Raw genomic sequence first — 15493 nt, 5'->3', positions numbered from 1 at the left:
TGAAAATATTAAGGCTGATGCATCAAAGTATGTGGCTAAATACAATGGGGCAGGGAAGTACCAAGTGGCAAGCACATGGCAAGACCAATAATGTGGTAAACTTGAATGATCAAAGTTGCAGTTGTAGGTTTTGGGAGATTACAGGTTTCCCATGTAGACATGTTGTTTGTGCTATATGGGACAAAATTAAAAATGGTGAAAATGCCCCACATGTTAATGAATGGGTCCATCCTTGCTATAGGTTATCAACATGGAAAGCCATGTATTTCAACAAAATTGATCCATTGAATGGACGTACAATGTGGCCTAAAAGTGACTGCCCATTCACTTTACTTCCACCAAAACATAAGACACAAGTTTGTATTTAAAGTACACCAAAAATATAGTATACATGTGAACATGGAATGAATTCAATTTTAACTATAGTATATCAACATGTGTAGGTTGGGAGGCCTAAGAAGAAGAGAAGGAGGGGTGTTGATGAGCCAAACAACCAAGTTGGTAGATTGAGCAGGAAATATTTGGCAGTCACTTGTTCAAAGTGTCATAACAAAGGGCACAATTCCAGAACATGTAAAGGGCAGGGAGGCAGTGGTGAAGTTGGAAGGGGCTGAAAACTATTTTTAGTGGTTATTAGGATGTTGGTGTTGTAGGTATTTAGAAACTTATGTAATGTGTACTTGTTTGAAGATGTGTTAAGAACTTGAAAACTTTGCATCTAATGCTTGTGTTGTAGGTCTTTTGAAAACTTTGCATCATGGTTGTGTTAAGAACTTTATAACTTTGAATGTAATGGTGTGTATGCACTTTTTGGTGATGAATTAATATGTTTTGTGTACTACCCTTCACAGATCAATTAATAACATTGTACATTTCAATTGCAAATGAAAACCATCTTCAAGATGCATTTACAATACACTTAACAATTGCATTTCAAAAACATTCAAGAAATTGAACAGTGAACTATAACAAACTACATTTCATTACCATTACCATTACCACTGCATTACACATTAATCTGATACATAAACCAAATACAACAACACCAATTCCAAAACCACCTACATAAACTGAAAGCAAAAAAAAACCCTATCCGATTAAAAAAAAAAACCTGCAATGGTTACAAACCAAAAACCAAAACTCCATTACCATCCAAACCTTCACAAGATACTTAAAGATTAAAATAATACAAAAAAAAAACACCCATGAACAAAACAACATCAGCTGGTAGTTCCACAATTCTACAGTTACAATGGCAACCCTCTCCTCCAATCGATTCATTGATCTTATCAAACCTGGAATCACCACCAATGCCCTAGCACACATAGGGGGATCAGACCATCGAATGAAACCACATCTTCTACAGTTCCAAAATTGTCTTCCAGGGTTACGATCCGTCCATGAAGTGATCTTCATTGCTTCATTCCCACATCTGCAAGTCACCATCTTTGAATCAGAAGCGATTGGATGTCGTGAAGGGTGCAACGGTCGAGCAACAGTGGAAAGGAGGAGAGATGATCGACTGATGAAGCTAAAGGATTTGCCCAAAAATCGGACATGCAATTTCTTTTAAAGAGAGAAGGTTACACCTGAAATGACGAAATTACCCCTGCAATATTTTATTAAATAATGAGTTAACGGTGAAATGCTAACGGAGTGAGCCGGAAGGACCATTTGTTAAAAGTTTTGAAACCACAGGGACCATCTGTGAGATTTTTTGAACTTAGGGACTAAACTTGATATTTCTGGAAACCACAGGGACCATTTTTGAAGTTTTGTCTTTATTCTGCAACAAAACAAACATGCAAGTACGTATATTAATGATAATATTTAATTTTGTGTTTGTTGGGAACAAACAGACTTTTGGCAAAAATTAACGAATGCTATATCCTTTACATATAGATCCGCTTTTGGTGAGTAACTTTTGCACCCTTATCCCGCTTATTGTGCGGATGGGCGATACCCCTTGGAACCCCACCAAGGCGTTGCTTTAAGACTCCCGTGTTTTCGAGATCATTTTAGCTTCTCCGAGCGTGCACTCCACGTCTCTATGTTTGTATATAGCCAAAGTTAAGTTCATCTTGTCTTGAGTTAAAACTGATTATACTAAACGATTTGACACTAAAATCACCGACATGCACCACGTTCTAAAATGCCTTTATATATGCCACATTCTACAATGCCTTTATACATGCCACATTCGAGAATGCCTTTATATATGGGATCTAACACAACCGTTGGTAACTGTTTGAATTTGTGTTTGATTTGACACTAAAATCACCGACATGATACGTTCCAGACAATTAATAGGGCAATTTTAGTTGATACAAAAATAAAAAGTGATCACTTATGTCGATATTCCTTCTTTGCCCTCCTCTCACTAAATTGCCTCGTTTTTGCAATTTGTTGCTCACCTCTCTCCCGCCAAATCCATTGAAACCCCTTAGCTCTCCGGCGTACCTTCTTCAAGTGGTCCTCCGGTGGGATCGAATTACTTGTTGAAATGGACGACGACGACGGATCAAAGAAAACCCTATCGGATTTCTTGACGGAATATTACTCCGATCAGCTTCAATCGATCCTTCACTCCTCCGACCATCGCCTTCATTACCCCCTCTATGTAGAGTACGTATCCCAAAAGAAACAACAGTCTTAGCCTCGCAGTTTTGAAAACAGAAGAGACTAAACCCTGTTTACAGGGGACAATGGATTTTATACTTTATGGAGCCTGTTCAATCACGAATCTCAATTGATTTTTTCTCTCGTTTTTGCTACCAGTTTTGCTGAAGTGATGGAGCACGATTCTCCGCTTGCTCATGAAATCCTTTTCGAACCAACAAAGTACTTGCCTTTATTCGACGAAGCAGCAAAATTGGCTCAGGTTTCATTTCTCTTCCATAACAATCTTCCGTTGTAATTAATACATTTGCACGAAAGTCATAAGTGTTTTGGATTTAGGAGATCATGTATGAACAGACTAAGAAAATTTGGGAGAATGAAAGTTATAAGGAAGGTCTGGAACGTCCACCTCCAACTATCAAGGAATTTGTGCATGTTAGGATTGAAATCCGTGGTCCTATGCTTGATAATCCTGGTAAAATTCCCTTTTTCAATAAGCTTTCTGTTTACTTCATGAATCTTACAGTTTCTTATTATGCAGAATTATGTCCTAGCATTGGACGTGTTCGTGTGAAGCATCGAGGTGTTCTTCTCACTCTGAAAGGAACAGTAATTAGGTCTGGATCGATTAAGATGATAGAAGGGGAAAGGGAATATGAATGCAGGAAATGTAAAAAGAGGTTGCTTTTCATTAAACTGCTCTTTTCCATAGCTATAAAACATTATTATCTTTAAATACAATACAAACTTGATTATTTGATTTGCAGGTTTAAAGTTCATCCTGAACTCGAAAGCAGAAATTCCATACCCAAGCCCATTTTTTGCCCCTTTCAGGTCATTTTTGATTTTTCACTCTTTACTTGTTCCAGTAAGTGTATACAACAAAATTACAAATTTGCCACCTATATATTTTTTTTTATCATCTTTACAGAAGCCCAAATTCTGTGAAAGCACAAGTTTCCAGCTTCTAGATGGAAACAAAGTGTGTCATGATTACCAGGAGATGAAGATTCAAGAAAGCACTCAAGTTTTGGGTGTTGGGGCAATCCCACGTTCAATTCCTGTTATTTTGCAGGATGATCTTGTTGACATTGTTAAAGCTGGAGGTATCATGTAATCTTTTTATATTTTGCAGGATGAATTTTGGAGTCTAATTATTTATAAGATTATCTGCAGATGATGTTATTGTCACAGGAGTTTTGACAGCTAAATGGTCACCAGATTTGAAGGATGTTCGCTGTGATCTTGAACCTGTATTTGTGGCCAATTATGTGAGGTACTAATTAATAGGCATATTATCATTTTTTTTTTGCTTTTGGTTTAACTTGGGTTTTGTTGCTTTAGGCGAATAAATGAGATAAAGTTGGATATTGAAATCCCTGATGATGTTATTCAGAAATTCGAAAACTTTTGGTCAGATTTCAAAGACACTCCATTAAAAGGTGAGATTGTGTTCTTTTTATGGTAATCATCTATTATCATATACATATATACCTTATTGATAGATAAAATAACAGGTAGAAATGCCATTCTACGGGCTATTTGTCCACAAGTTTATGGGCTCTTCACTGTAAAGCTAGCAGGTAACTTTTTCTAATTTTAACCTAAAAAGGTAACTTTTCTAATTTTAACCTAAAAAGTTAGATTAAATAGTTATGAAGACAAGTGTTGTTTAATGTAGTTACATTGACACTTATTGGAGGAGTACAACATGTTGATGGTTCAGGGACAAAAGTTAGAGGCGAATCCCATCTTCTTCTTGTTGGTGATCCAGGTGATGCCAAGTTTCTATTTTCTTGAATTAAATTTTTCAAAATTTATTGAGTTTATTTAAGGGAATTTGCCCTTTATTTAACTATGTAAGTTTTCAGGAACAGGAAAGTCTCAGTTTTTGAAATTTGCTGCTAAGTTGAGTAAAAGATCTGTTATTACTACTGGATTGGGAAGCACTAGTGCTGGATTGACTGTCACAGCAGTCAAAGATGGAGGTTAGACTTGTTCCTTTGGTAGGATGGAATCGCTGATTCCACTGGAACTGAAAAAAAAGCTGTTTGTTTTACCTGATGGAATGGAATGCCCCATAATTCAATCCAAGGAACTTGTAGGTGAATGGATGCTGGAAGCTGGGGCCCTTGTTTTAGCTGATGGTGGACTATGTTGCATTGATGAATTCGATAGGTAGTACAATATTTAAAAAAAAAAAGTAATTTTTTAAAATAAAGAAGTAAAAAATAAGATATTTTTGTAATCTTTATATGAAGCATGAGGGAACATGATAGAGCGACTATACATGAGGCAATGGAGCAGCAGACTATAAGTATTGCTAAGGTATACATTATCCAATATACCCTTTATCTTTTAAAAAACTACAATTTCGATCCCTGTCATTTATATTGAAAAACTATTTAATTTCCAGGCAGGTCTTGTAACCACTCTGAGTACAAAAACTATAGTCTTTGGCGCAACAAATCCCAAAGGCCAATATGATCCTAATCAATGTATCATTTCTTGGAATACTATTATATAGTATTATTAATTTTCCCTTTATTATGTCACAAAATATAATTTGTTTCTTGACAAAATTCAGCTTTATCTGTGAACACAACGTTATCTGGGCCTTTAATAAGCAGATTTGACATAGTTCTTGTTCTCTTGGACACCAAAAATCCCGAATGGGATAAAGTTGTCTCGGATCATATTCTTGATCAGGTACATGCTAGACCACTTGATGTTGTGTGCACCCTGTTCTTCATTCGTACATATGACTGAATCTGGTCTTTATTTCAGGCAGAATCAGAGAAAAATAAATGTCATGAAGATCTTGATAAGATGTGGCCTCTTTCCACTCTCAGAAGGTAGGATGGCAGATTTGTAAATAATTAGAACTTAATGGGGAGCATTTTTAACTCTTGACACCATGTTGCAGTTATATACATTTTGTAAAAGGGTATTTTAGACCAACTCTATCGAAAGAGGCGGAAAATGTTATTTCGAGATATTACCAACTTCAAAGAAGCATTGCAACTGAAAATGCAGCAAGGACTACTGTCCGAATGCTTGAGAGTTTAATTCGACTTGCTCAAGGTAAATCTTTTATACTGTATACTGCGTACTGTGTATTGTGTACTGTGTATTGACGTATCATGATTGTAGCACATGCACGATTGATGTTTAGAAACGAAGTGACTCGATTAGATGCCATCACAGCGATCTTATGTATCGAGTCATCTATGACAACATCGGCCATTGTTGATAGTGTTGGGAATGCATTGCACTCCAATTTCACTCATAACCCTGATCAAGAATGTATCCTTTTTTTTATTTTTTTATTTTTTTTTTATTTTAAATTCTCTTATAGCTTATAAGTTATAATACATTGATATTATTTTTAAATTAAACAAAAAAAGTCCTTGACTAATGGTTCAGATGCCAAGCAAGAAGAACAGATCCTTAAGAAGCTTAAAATCTCTTGATGAAGTTCGACGATAACCATATGAATCTCAGAATCTGGCGTATGTGGTTATGTAGATGTACCAGGTGATAGAAAATGAAAAAATTTTATTGTCTGTGAAATTAAGTATAGATGCTATTAAATATATATGATGCTAGTAAAAAAAATTGTAGAGGTATATTAGTAGTATAAAATAAAATTTTAATTTTCAGTTAATTGATTTTGCTAATTTTCTAAACCACCAAAAGCGAATTAATTAATATAAAATAATGGAGGCTGTTTAAAAACATTTGCACGTGGAGAATCATAACTTCGATTTGCATGTTGCCAAATACCCACGTCGAGGTCAACTTTGATAGTGATTTTTATTTTGTTTTGGATGTATAAATAGGTAAATATAAATATCGTTGAAGAAAAAAAAATGTTTAATTGAAAACTGTTCGCCTAAATTAGTAATTAAATAAAAATTGTTGCATAAACAAATATTTAATTGATGTAATGTGAGGCAGTGAGGGGTAATTTGTCATGTTATCAATATTACATATTTTACTCATAGGATATAACGATATTTCATTTAAAAGTCATGATCACATGGGTTCAAATTATTTGATGTAAACTTATAAGTTATAATCATGAAACAAGGTGGCAAGATATATGTACTATGTTTGCCACACATTTGAGTACCATTCCCACCAATTCCCAAATACAGACCAACAATGCTACTATAGCTTATACCCTTTGAAGTAAAACTTGTACACTGCTCTTCCTTTATCCATTTTCACTCTTGACAAAAAGATCTTGCTCTTCTTTGCTAATGGCCTTCTATCTGTCCAAGAGACACCTTATCACTTCATTATCCTCCTATATGCCCATATGTGTGCTAGACTTCACACAAACCAAGACCATAAACAAACCATCCATCCCAACATATGAAGGCTACCTTTTCCTTTGTTACAAGGAACATTATTAAACTAAACAAATTTTTTAGGGCTATTTTTATGAGAATATTTATATATATATATATATATATATATATTTTTACATATACGATATATCAATAGCAAATCTTTCTCATTTTGTTTCACCTTTCAGTTGGACGAATAATGAATTACAATTTTTTGGTCCTATTTTGTTCCGGATGTGACAAATAATTGCAATTTTCGTCTCACTGACATAAATCTCAGTCCAACGCATGTCAAACACAATATAACAAATGCATTTTATGCAACTACAAATCCACAACTCAACAATCAATCTGACTTTCTCAAATAAGTCTTTGTTACATACGTTCATTGTTGATACCAAAATGTCAAAACCCAAAAGTACAAAATTAGTGAGGTTTTCTTTAGTGCTCAAAACCCTATTGCGAATGAAGGGTGTTATCGGAAATGAAAGATGTCTTCTACTTACATGGAAGTACTCAAGAATCAGTACAACCCCAAAAACTTCCACCATGCACCGCCAACAACCGTCCAAATCACCGCATTGATACAAGCCATAATGAATCCAATTCTAAATACATCAGGGAGGTCCACATATCCCGCTGTTGACAAAACAGAACAAAACAAACAAAGTTAGTTCCAATTACCTAAATGCAAGAAATAGCAATGCACTTTCACTTCTTTCTATTACAACATTCTACTTTCGATTTTTTTTTCTTATTAAGGCCAATATCGTACTTAAAAGAAATGAAAGTAAAACGTTTCCACAAATTGGTTATCATCATGCGAGATATAAATCAGGTACATAAAACGTGGCCGACATAAGGGCCCCACTACCCAACCAACCAGACATTGAAACTGAAACTCCCACACTTCAATGATTGCTCAAGTTTTCTTTTAAAATATTTTATTTGACCTCAAAAAAAAAGTCAAACGACATCCACAAAGAAAACAATTTAAGAGAAAGAAAGTGAACAAACCTCCAAAGTAAACCGCGGCTTGACCACTGCTATAATGAGTTTGAGCACCAAACAAATTCGTATTGTAAGCCAAAGCAAGTGCCGCCAACACACCGGGGACTCCGGCCGCCAAATGCATAGCAAGAAAAGCAGAGTACAAGGCACCCACATGACCCGTTTGACTCGCAAACATGTAGTGGATTAAAAAGTAAGCTCCTTGAAGAACACCAAATGCTGCGGGCCAACTTAAAGAGAAAGATTGAAGGAACTTAGCTACACAACTAGACATCCATGTCACTATTCCAAGATTTGTTAATTGACCCGCCATGCCCACAAGAACTGCAAACCAAGTCAAAGTGTCCCACGCCGATTTCTCACTTAAGCAGTCGTCCCATTCGAGTACTCCTAATAATAACAATACCGATAATCCCAACATTGCGGTGACTACACTTGGTATTCCAATTTTGTCCCTAGAAAACAAAACCATGTTACATATATTTGTATTTGTTTATATCATTTTGTGGGTCCCGTGGTGTTTTCCACAAGGGTATATGCTATTATATCTAATTCTTTTAGGGTATGTAATGTAGTAGAGTCACAACGATTTTTGTTTTGATTTTTGGGCTAGATGCAAGAAATAGCAATGTTCTTTTGTTTATATTACAACATTGTTGTTATGATTTTTTATGCATTGTACGTAGGAAATCTACCAAATTATAGCATTCTACTTCCAATTTCTTTTTCTTGTTGGATCGTTGTACATTGAAAGTTTTATCCAATTATAGAAACGAAAATTTCTTTGTAATTGGATTTCATTGCTATAATTAGGTAGATTTTTCAAAGTACAAATGTTGTAATAGACAAAAAATGAATGTAGGATGCTATAATAAACAAATCATGATTAAGTAGGTTGCGATTTCTCACCATTTTAACCCTTATTCTTTTACATTACAATCTTTTCAACCATATTCACTTTTTTTAAGCAAAAGGGGACCATTTCTTCTCGCGTATATTATATATAACCATGACCCACATAATGAAAAATGTTAAAAGACTAAAATAAAGAAATTACGTACCCAAGTACCCATAGAGACACTGCAAGAATCATGGTGCCAATCATGACCCATTCATTAGTTGTGACAGGACCCATGGCTTCAAGCCTTTTTGCAGCCATGGCAGGGGCCTCTGGTGTATCTTTTGTTTCTGGAGGGTAGATTTTGTACAAAATGTATGGAGTAAGTAAAAGTGAAACAAAAGCAGGCAAACTTGCAGCCTTGAACCATGAAACCCATGGACTTGCAATCACTAATCCAAGCTCCTCAGCCAATTTTAGACACAAAAGATTTTGTGCTGCAGCAGTTAGAAAAAGAGCACTAGAATTTCCCGCACTCTGTTAAATAAATTTTTTAATTATATCAACAAATTCATCAAAATAACAAACATTTTGTCCTTCTAGTTGATATCATAAGCTATATATAGGTGTTTCTTTTTGACTTTAATACAGAAAGTCAAGGAAATGAGGCTTTCCTCATTAAACCCTAGTTTTGTGCTCGTTTATTTTGGGTTAAATGCAAGAAATATTAATGTATGTTTGTATATTTGTGTGTTATAGACTCTAGTATCCTACTTTTGTTTCTTTCTATAACAACATTTTATTTCTTGTTAGGCATTGTAGTTTGGAAAATCTACCCAAATATAGCACTGTAATTTTGATTTTTTTCTTATTGTAATAGTGAAAGTTGCTTTGTATTAAGATGAGATTGCTACAATTGGGTATATTTTTCAAGGTACAATGTTGTAATAGGAAGAAATAAGTAATTCTAGGAATGAAATATTTATATAATTCTAAAAGCAAACCACAAGTCCAAGGCAATAAAATATGAAAAATCAAAAAATTTCATATTTCGAATATTAAACAAGACCTCTACTTAAAGTTGACCATACTAGTAATCAATTAACTTAATAAATTAAAACTTGCCCTCTAGCTCCATTAGAGGCCATACTTAATGCACATAAAGATGTAATTTAATGACAACTTGTAAAAAATTCCATTTGTCTAGAAGACTCCATTTATCCTCACGACATTGAATATGGACCCATGAAATTAAATAATAAGCATAATTAACAAATGAGGTTAATCACTGGGTGCAAAGATCATTAGTTTTCTGCATCAATTCTTCAATTTTAAAATTCAAATTGTGTAATCTTACTGCAAATCTCATGGCCATTAGTGACTAGATGAATCAAATTAATGTATTTTAATCATATTACTTTCATCGATGACAAATGTATGAAGCTGAGCGAAATTAGTAAACCAAAATGCAAATAAAATGCACTCGAATTGAAAATTTTAGGGCTGAGCTAACCTGGAATTGAGACTGAATAAGATATGAACCGAGTTTTCTTGAAGATGGATCGTTGGGTTTACTCCCAGCTGACAGTGATAAGGACTTAATAATGGGTAAGAACACTCCGCCGGCCCTGGCGGTGGTACTGGGCATCGCCGGAGCAATCAAAGCCTCGCTCAAAGTTAATCCATAAGACAAACCCAGTGTACTTTTCCCTAACCATTTCACGAAATAGGTCGCAATTCGATCCCCTAATCCGGTCTTAACAAACCCACGAGCAAAGAAGAAAGAAATCACAATCAACCAAATGACTTCGTTGGTGAAGGCGCTAAACGCCGTGGTGAATGTAAGGGTTTTGGTAATAATGGTGGTGGTCAGACCTAAAAGAGCCCAGGCGCCGACGGGTAACGGAGAGAGAACAAGTCCGGCAATGGTTGAGACGAAAATCGAGAGGAGTTGCCATGCTTGTGCAGTGACTTCAACTGGTTTTGGGACAACGAAACGCACTAGTAGACCGATCGCGATTGAAAGTGCTAAGGGTACGATTTTTGCGCCTTGTAATTGGGTTTTCTTTGGTTCGGCGATTGAGCTCACACTAGTTGATGCTGCTGAGATGGGTTTGAGGGGTTTTGGAAGGGAAGTGAAGAGGGAGGGTTTGGAGGTGGTGGTGAAGAAGAGGCGGCGAGCGTTGGTGGCGACGGGTGGTGGTGATCGGAGGAGGGGATGGAAACTGGTTTTTTTAGTGGGGAAAACATGGGGTCGAGATTTAGTGAGAATACGAGATCGAAGATGAATGGAAGGTGGTGAGAAGGCAGTAGAGAAAAGGGCTGAAGCCTCCATTGCCAATGCGGAGAAGAAGCTCTGAGATTCACAGAAATGGTGATGGCTGGGCGGAAAGCACGAAGATGAGTCCGCCACAGAATTTGTTTTGTGCCCAGGAATATGAATCTGTTTGCGGCTAAAACTATGCACTTTTTATTATTTTCTAATCTGCCAAAAAAATTGTATTTTAGTTAAACTTTAGAGATTATATTACAGAAATGGTCCCTCATGTATATACAAATTGCAACTTCATGTCAACTGTTTTCCCCCACGACTCGTGGAGTCTTGCTCGTGGGTTGCTGGTCTTTGTTGGGCTCCTTGTTGGTGGGCTACCAAAAGCCTTGGGCCGAAGTCCGATTCATGTTTCTGGTATCCATCTTCGTATGTATCGTAGCCCAAAACACGGAAATCGCAGCCCAATATGGCCCATTTTCTTGGCTATTGTAATTTTTTTTTTCTTGTAAAAAATTTCAAAAATTAGGCTAGATTTTGTTTTTAATAATATCCAATTATAAAAATATTATTATGTAAAGTTCATAAGAAGCATGAACCAAAATCAATCTCATTAATTTGTTTCCTATAAAAAAACTTGGAATATTAAAAAAAAAAAAAAAAAAAAAACTAAAAATAAAATAATGTATTTTTAAATTAAAAAATGTAGTGCTGAACATTTTCTTTTCACTGAATATAATATCACGTTCATTTCCCCCGCCGGTCTCTTCAACTCGTGAGTCGTGATAAGAGGTTGGTAGTTTCTCGTCTTTTTAATTTTCAATTTGTATGTATGTTGGTTTCAATTTGTATGAGAGAATTAAGAAATTTTACTGAGGTTAAAAAAAATACATAAATTTTTTAATTTAATATAAAATCATATATTTATTTCTTTTTACACAGCGCACAAGTATTTGTGTAGCTATAATACATATGTTGATACTTGATAGTAAGATCGGTTATTGGAAGTAGAGATGGCGTATTTTATTTATTTATTTGTTTATTTTAATTTTGACAATAATTGTATGGGCAAGCACATGAGATGATGGCAATCAAAAATAATATAAAATCAATTTCAAGTTTTCAACATCTCCTTCAGACCTTCACATTCAATTAAACATATATCGAAGACCTCGATGCACATACTTATGAACTAAGTTATATGAATTTGGACAGAATAAATGAAGTATAGCAAACAAGGAGAAAATCAATCAAATTTTAATAAATCCAACTTTTAATATGTGGAAATTAGAGATCCCAATAGTAGTCTAGAAAAGGTATTCATACTTCGAATGTTATGATAAAGTTCAAAATCCAAAATTTTTTATTTAGAACATCTTTAACAGGAGAAGTTCTTATAAAAGTTAAAAACAATTATATGTTAATATATTTTTAAAGGGTAAACAACACAAAAGTCATTACATTTACATTGAAATTCTAATTTGATATTTTTTGTCTAAAACTTGATAATGTTTTTCAGTTTATTACAATTCTGACCATTTAACCGGTCAACACGGTTGTCTGCTGACATGATATGATGATGTGCCAGTTCGCTGACTTGTTAAAATTGATTTATTTTACAAAATACATTAAGTTTTCACCTTTTCAATTTTAACATTAAGATTTTAATTTTTTTTTTCAATTTTGAAACTCCATTTTTTTGTTCTAAATTGAAATCATTTTTCCAATTTGGTTCAATGTTGACCATTTTTCATTTGAAACGGTATAAATATACATATATATATATATATATATATATATATATATATATATATATATTTACATTTGAAACTGTATAAATACATTTTTTCATTTAAAAACGATATTTTTGTATAAATACAATGTTTTGCTTACATTCAAACCACTATGTTATGTATATATTAATCTCGGAAACACGAGAGTTCGAAGGTCGCTTTAATTACCAAGGTGGGACCGTTCGTTGTATATATATTCATAATTTTTGGTTAATGCCGAAATATTTCTGTCTTCACTTAACATTATTATGCAAAAATCTTGTTTCAAAGAACATCAAACAAAACAATGTATTTTATGTTTCTGAATTTTAGATTTTACATGAAGTCTAAATTTAGTTTTCTTAGATTATTCCAAATATCGTTTTATGTTACTCCATCATTATGTCACGTGCCACATAATCAAATACATGAAAAATACATTTATAATATAATTAATACATATTTATACATAACATTATGATTTGAATGTAAAAAAAACCTTTAATTATACAAAAAATATGCTTTTTAAATGAAAAAAATATATTTATACGGTTTCAAATGTAAAAGATTCCGTTTGAAACCGTGTGTGTATATATATATATATATATATATATATATATATATATATATATATATTACATTTGAAACCGTATAAATTGGAAAATTGTTTGAACACGTTTCTAATAGAAAATGGTTTGAAAAAAATGTATTTATACGATTTCAAATGTAAAAAAAAAATTATATGATTTCAAATGGAAATGCTTAACATTGAACAAAATTGAAAAAATATATGATGTTCTGTAACGCCCCGATTCTCGAATACCAATTTATGGTTATGAATTCTCATGAATTCAAGATATACTCGACGAGTTGGTTGCCTGACTCGTCGAGTAGCAACGGGTTTGGGCAACGTGTTTAAGTGACCAACTTGCCGAGTCGGAAGAGTGACTCGACGAGTTGGAGTTGGAGGGTGAAACCCTAATTTCCGGGGTTTGGCACCCTATTTAAGGGATCATTAGCCTCCTTTAGTTCCTTTGCGGCCTCTTGAGTGTCCAGAAACCCTAATTCGTGTGTGTGCTCCATATTAGTGTAAATTTCAAGCTTGGAAAGAAGACCTTGATGCAAGAAGCTTGAAGATCAACAAGTTGGAAGCAAGAATGTTTGTGGGTATGAAGTCTATCTCAGCTAGCTTCATTTGAGGTATCAATTCATGATCTTGGCCTCATTCCTTTCTAGGCCTCTTTGGATGAAGTTAGGGCTTCTTGGCTTGGTTATGAAGCTATTCTTGGGTATGAGCTTAGATCTGAAGTTGTAACTTCAGATCTGAACTCTCTTTAATTTATAAATCCATAAAGCTATCAGCTTTGGCAAGCATGAACCCCTCCTTAAGTGTAAAACCCCATTTCAAGCTTGGTTTTGGTATTTTGAGTCATTAGAGCCTTGCATGCACGTAAAGTTTGCAACTTTATGTGATAAGAATGCCTTGGGAGCTTGGATCTGTAGTATGGAGCCTTGGCATGGCTTAAAAAGCATCTGCATGGATGAAGGACTGAAGGGACTCGACGAGTCGCATGGTAGACTCGGCGAGTCATATGAAGATGGTCATGAACTCGACGGGTTGGATGAACAACTCGACGAGTCTGATGAAGATTGCCTTGGACTCGGCGAGTGGCATGGTGACTCGGCGAGTTGGCAAGTTATGCAAGGAACTCGACGAGTAGCTGAGGGTACTCGACGAGTTGAGGTCAACATGGACTGTTGATCTTGACAGTTGACTTTGACCTCGAACCAAGGGTTGACCAATTTGACTTTTGAGAGTAATTGGTAAGCGAATATTTATGAATTGGATCATTGATGGTTATAGGTGTTGGAGTTTGGGGCGGTGTTTCGGGAGCGTGATTTCGTGGTTCCATCCGGCATTGCAAGGTGAGTTATCCTCACTATACTCAAGGGTCTAAGGCACCAAGGCCGACCCTTTGATTTGTTATTTGAGATAGTTACTATTGTGATATGTTAGCTCGGCATCCTGGTAGATAAGATGGTGATATGCTAGTATGATCTGTTAGATCGGTATCCTGGTAGATCGGATGTGGTTATGCTTAGCGACCTATAGTTGGTCTGACTGTCTACATGCTAGTTGTTATGCCAGTTAGGTAGATCTGTAGGACTACCTGTAGTATGATGTGGTTATATGTATGCGTATTAGTTGTGTTATATGTCGACATATTATGTGGGATGGGTTGAGGTGAAACTGCTCCGTGCGGTAACCAACAAACCCGGGAGCATTCCAGATACGAGCTAAGGGAGACTCGTACTGTGGGCTTGGGAGCATTCCCGATACGAGCTGAGGGAGACTCATATTGTGGTTGACTGGACCCATAGTATGTTGTTCATTGCTGTATGTGTATGGTTGTGTGTATGGGTATTTTGGGGGTAACTCACTAAGTTTTCGGGCTTACAGTTTTAGTTTATTGTTTCAGGTTCAACGGATGGCTGCGGGTAGGCGAAGGTGTGACCGTACACTTCCTCGATTGACGATTATGATTTCTGGGAACTCTGATGTATAAACTATTTTGTAAACAAATTGTAATAATTGAATGGTTTCAAATGATTTAAAAAGTTTTAAATT

General features: G+C 35.1%; 2 protein-coding genes across 2 annotated transcripts; one reads left to right on the top strand and one right to left on the bottom strand.

Moving 5' to 3' along the window:
• The first annotated feature begins 2356 nt into the window (after positions 1–2356).
• Positions 2357–6286, top strand: MCM9 (minichromosome maintenance 9). The gene is made up of 19 exons (XM_079019834.1): positions 2357–2625; positions 2779–2881; positions 2959–3094; positions 3161–3299; positions 3387–3453; positions 3551–3725; positions 3796–3895; positions 3964–4061; positions 4137–4202; positions 4301–4393; positions 4491–4607; positions 4725–4797; positions 4881–4947; positions 5036–5117; positions 5207–5328; positions 5407–5474; positions 5546–5703; positions 5773–5925; positions 6046–6286. Exons 1-19 carry the CDS (start codon positions 2504–2506, stop codon positions 6090–6092), a joined length of 1986 nt encoding a protein of 661 aa, XP_078875960.1. The 5' UTR covers positions 2357–2503; the 3' UTR covers positions 6093–6286.
• A 1019-nt stretch (positions 6287–7305) lies between these two features.
• Positions 7306–11285, bottom strand: LOC145072215 (dicarboxylate transporter 2.1, chloroplastic-like). Its single transcript, XM_079018599.1, has 4 exons — positions 10337–11285; positions 9047–9360; positions 7992–8440; positions 7306–7613 (listed from the first exon to the last, which is right to left on the bottom strand). Exons 1-4 carry the CDS (start codon positions 11156–11158, stop codon positions 7498–7500), a joined length of 1701 nt encoding a protein of 566 aa, XP_078874725.1. The 5' UTR covers positions 11159–11285; the 3' UTR covers positions 7306–7497.
• Positions 11286–15493: the final 4208 nt, after the last annotated feature.

Source organism: Lactuca serriola, chromosome 9 (genome assembly GCF_051521515.1).
Source record: "Lactuca serriola cultivar US96UC23 chromosome 9, Lser_US96UC23_V15, whole genome shotgun sequence".
NCBI classification, from domain to species: Eukaryota; Viridiplantae; Streptophyta; class Magnoliopsida; order Asterales; family Asteraceae; genus Lactuca; species Lactuca serriola.
This window is presented reverse-complemented; position numbering and strand designations above follow the sequence as displayed.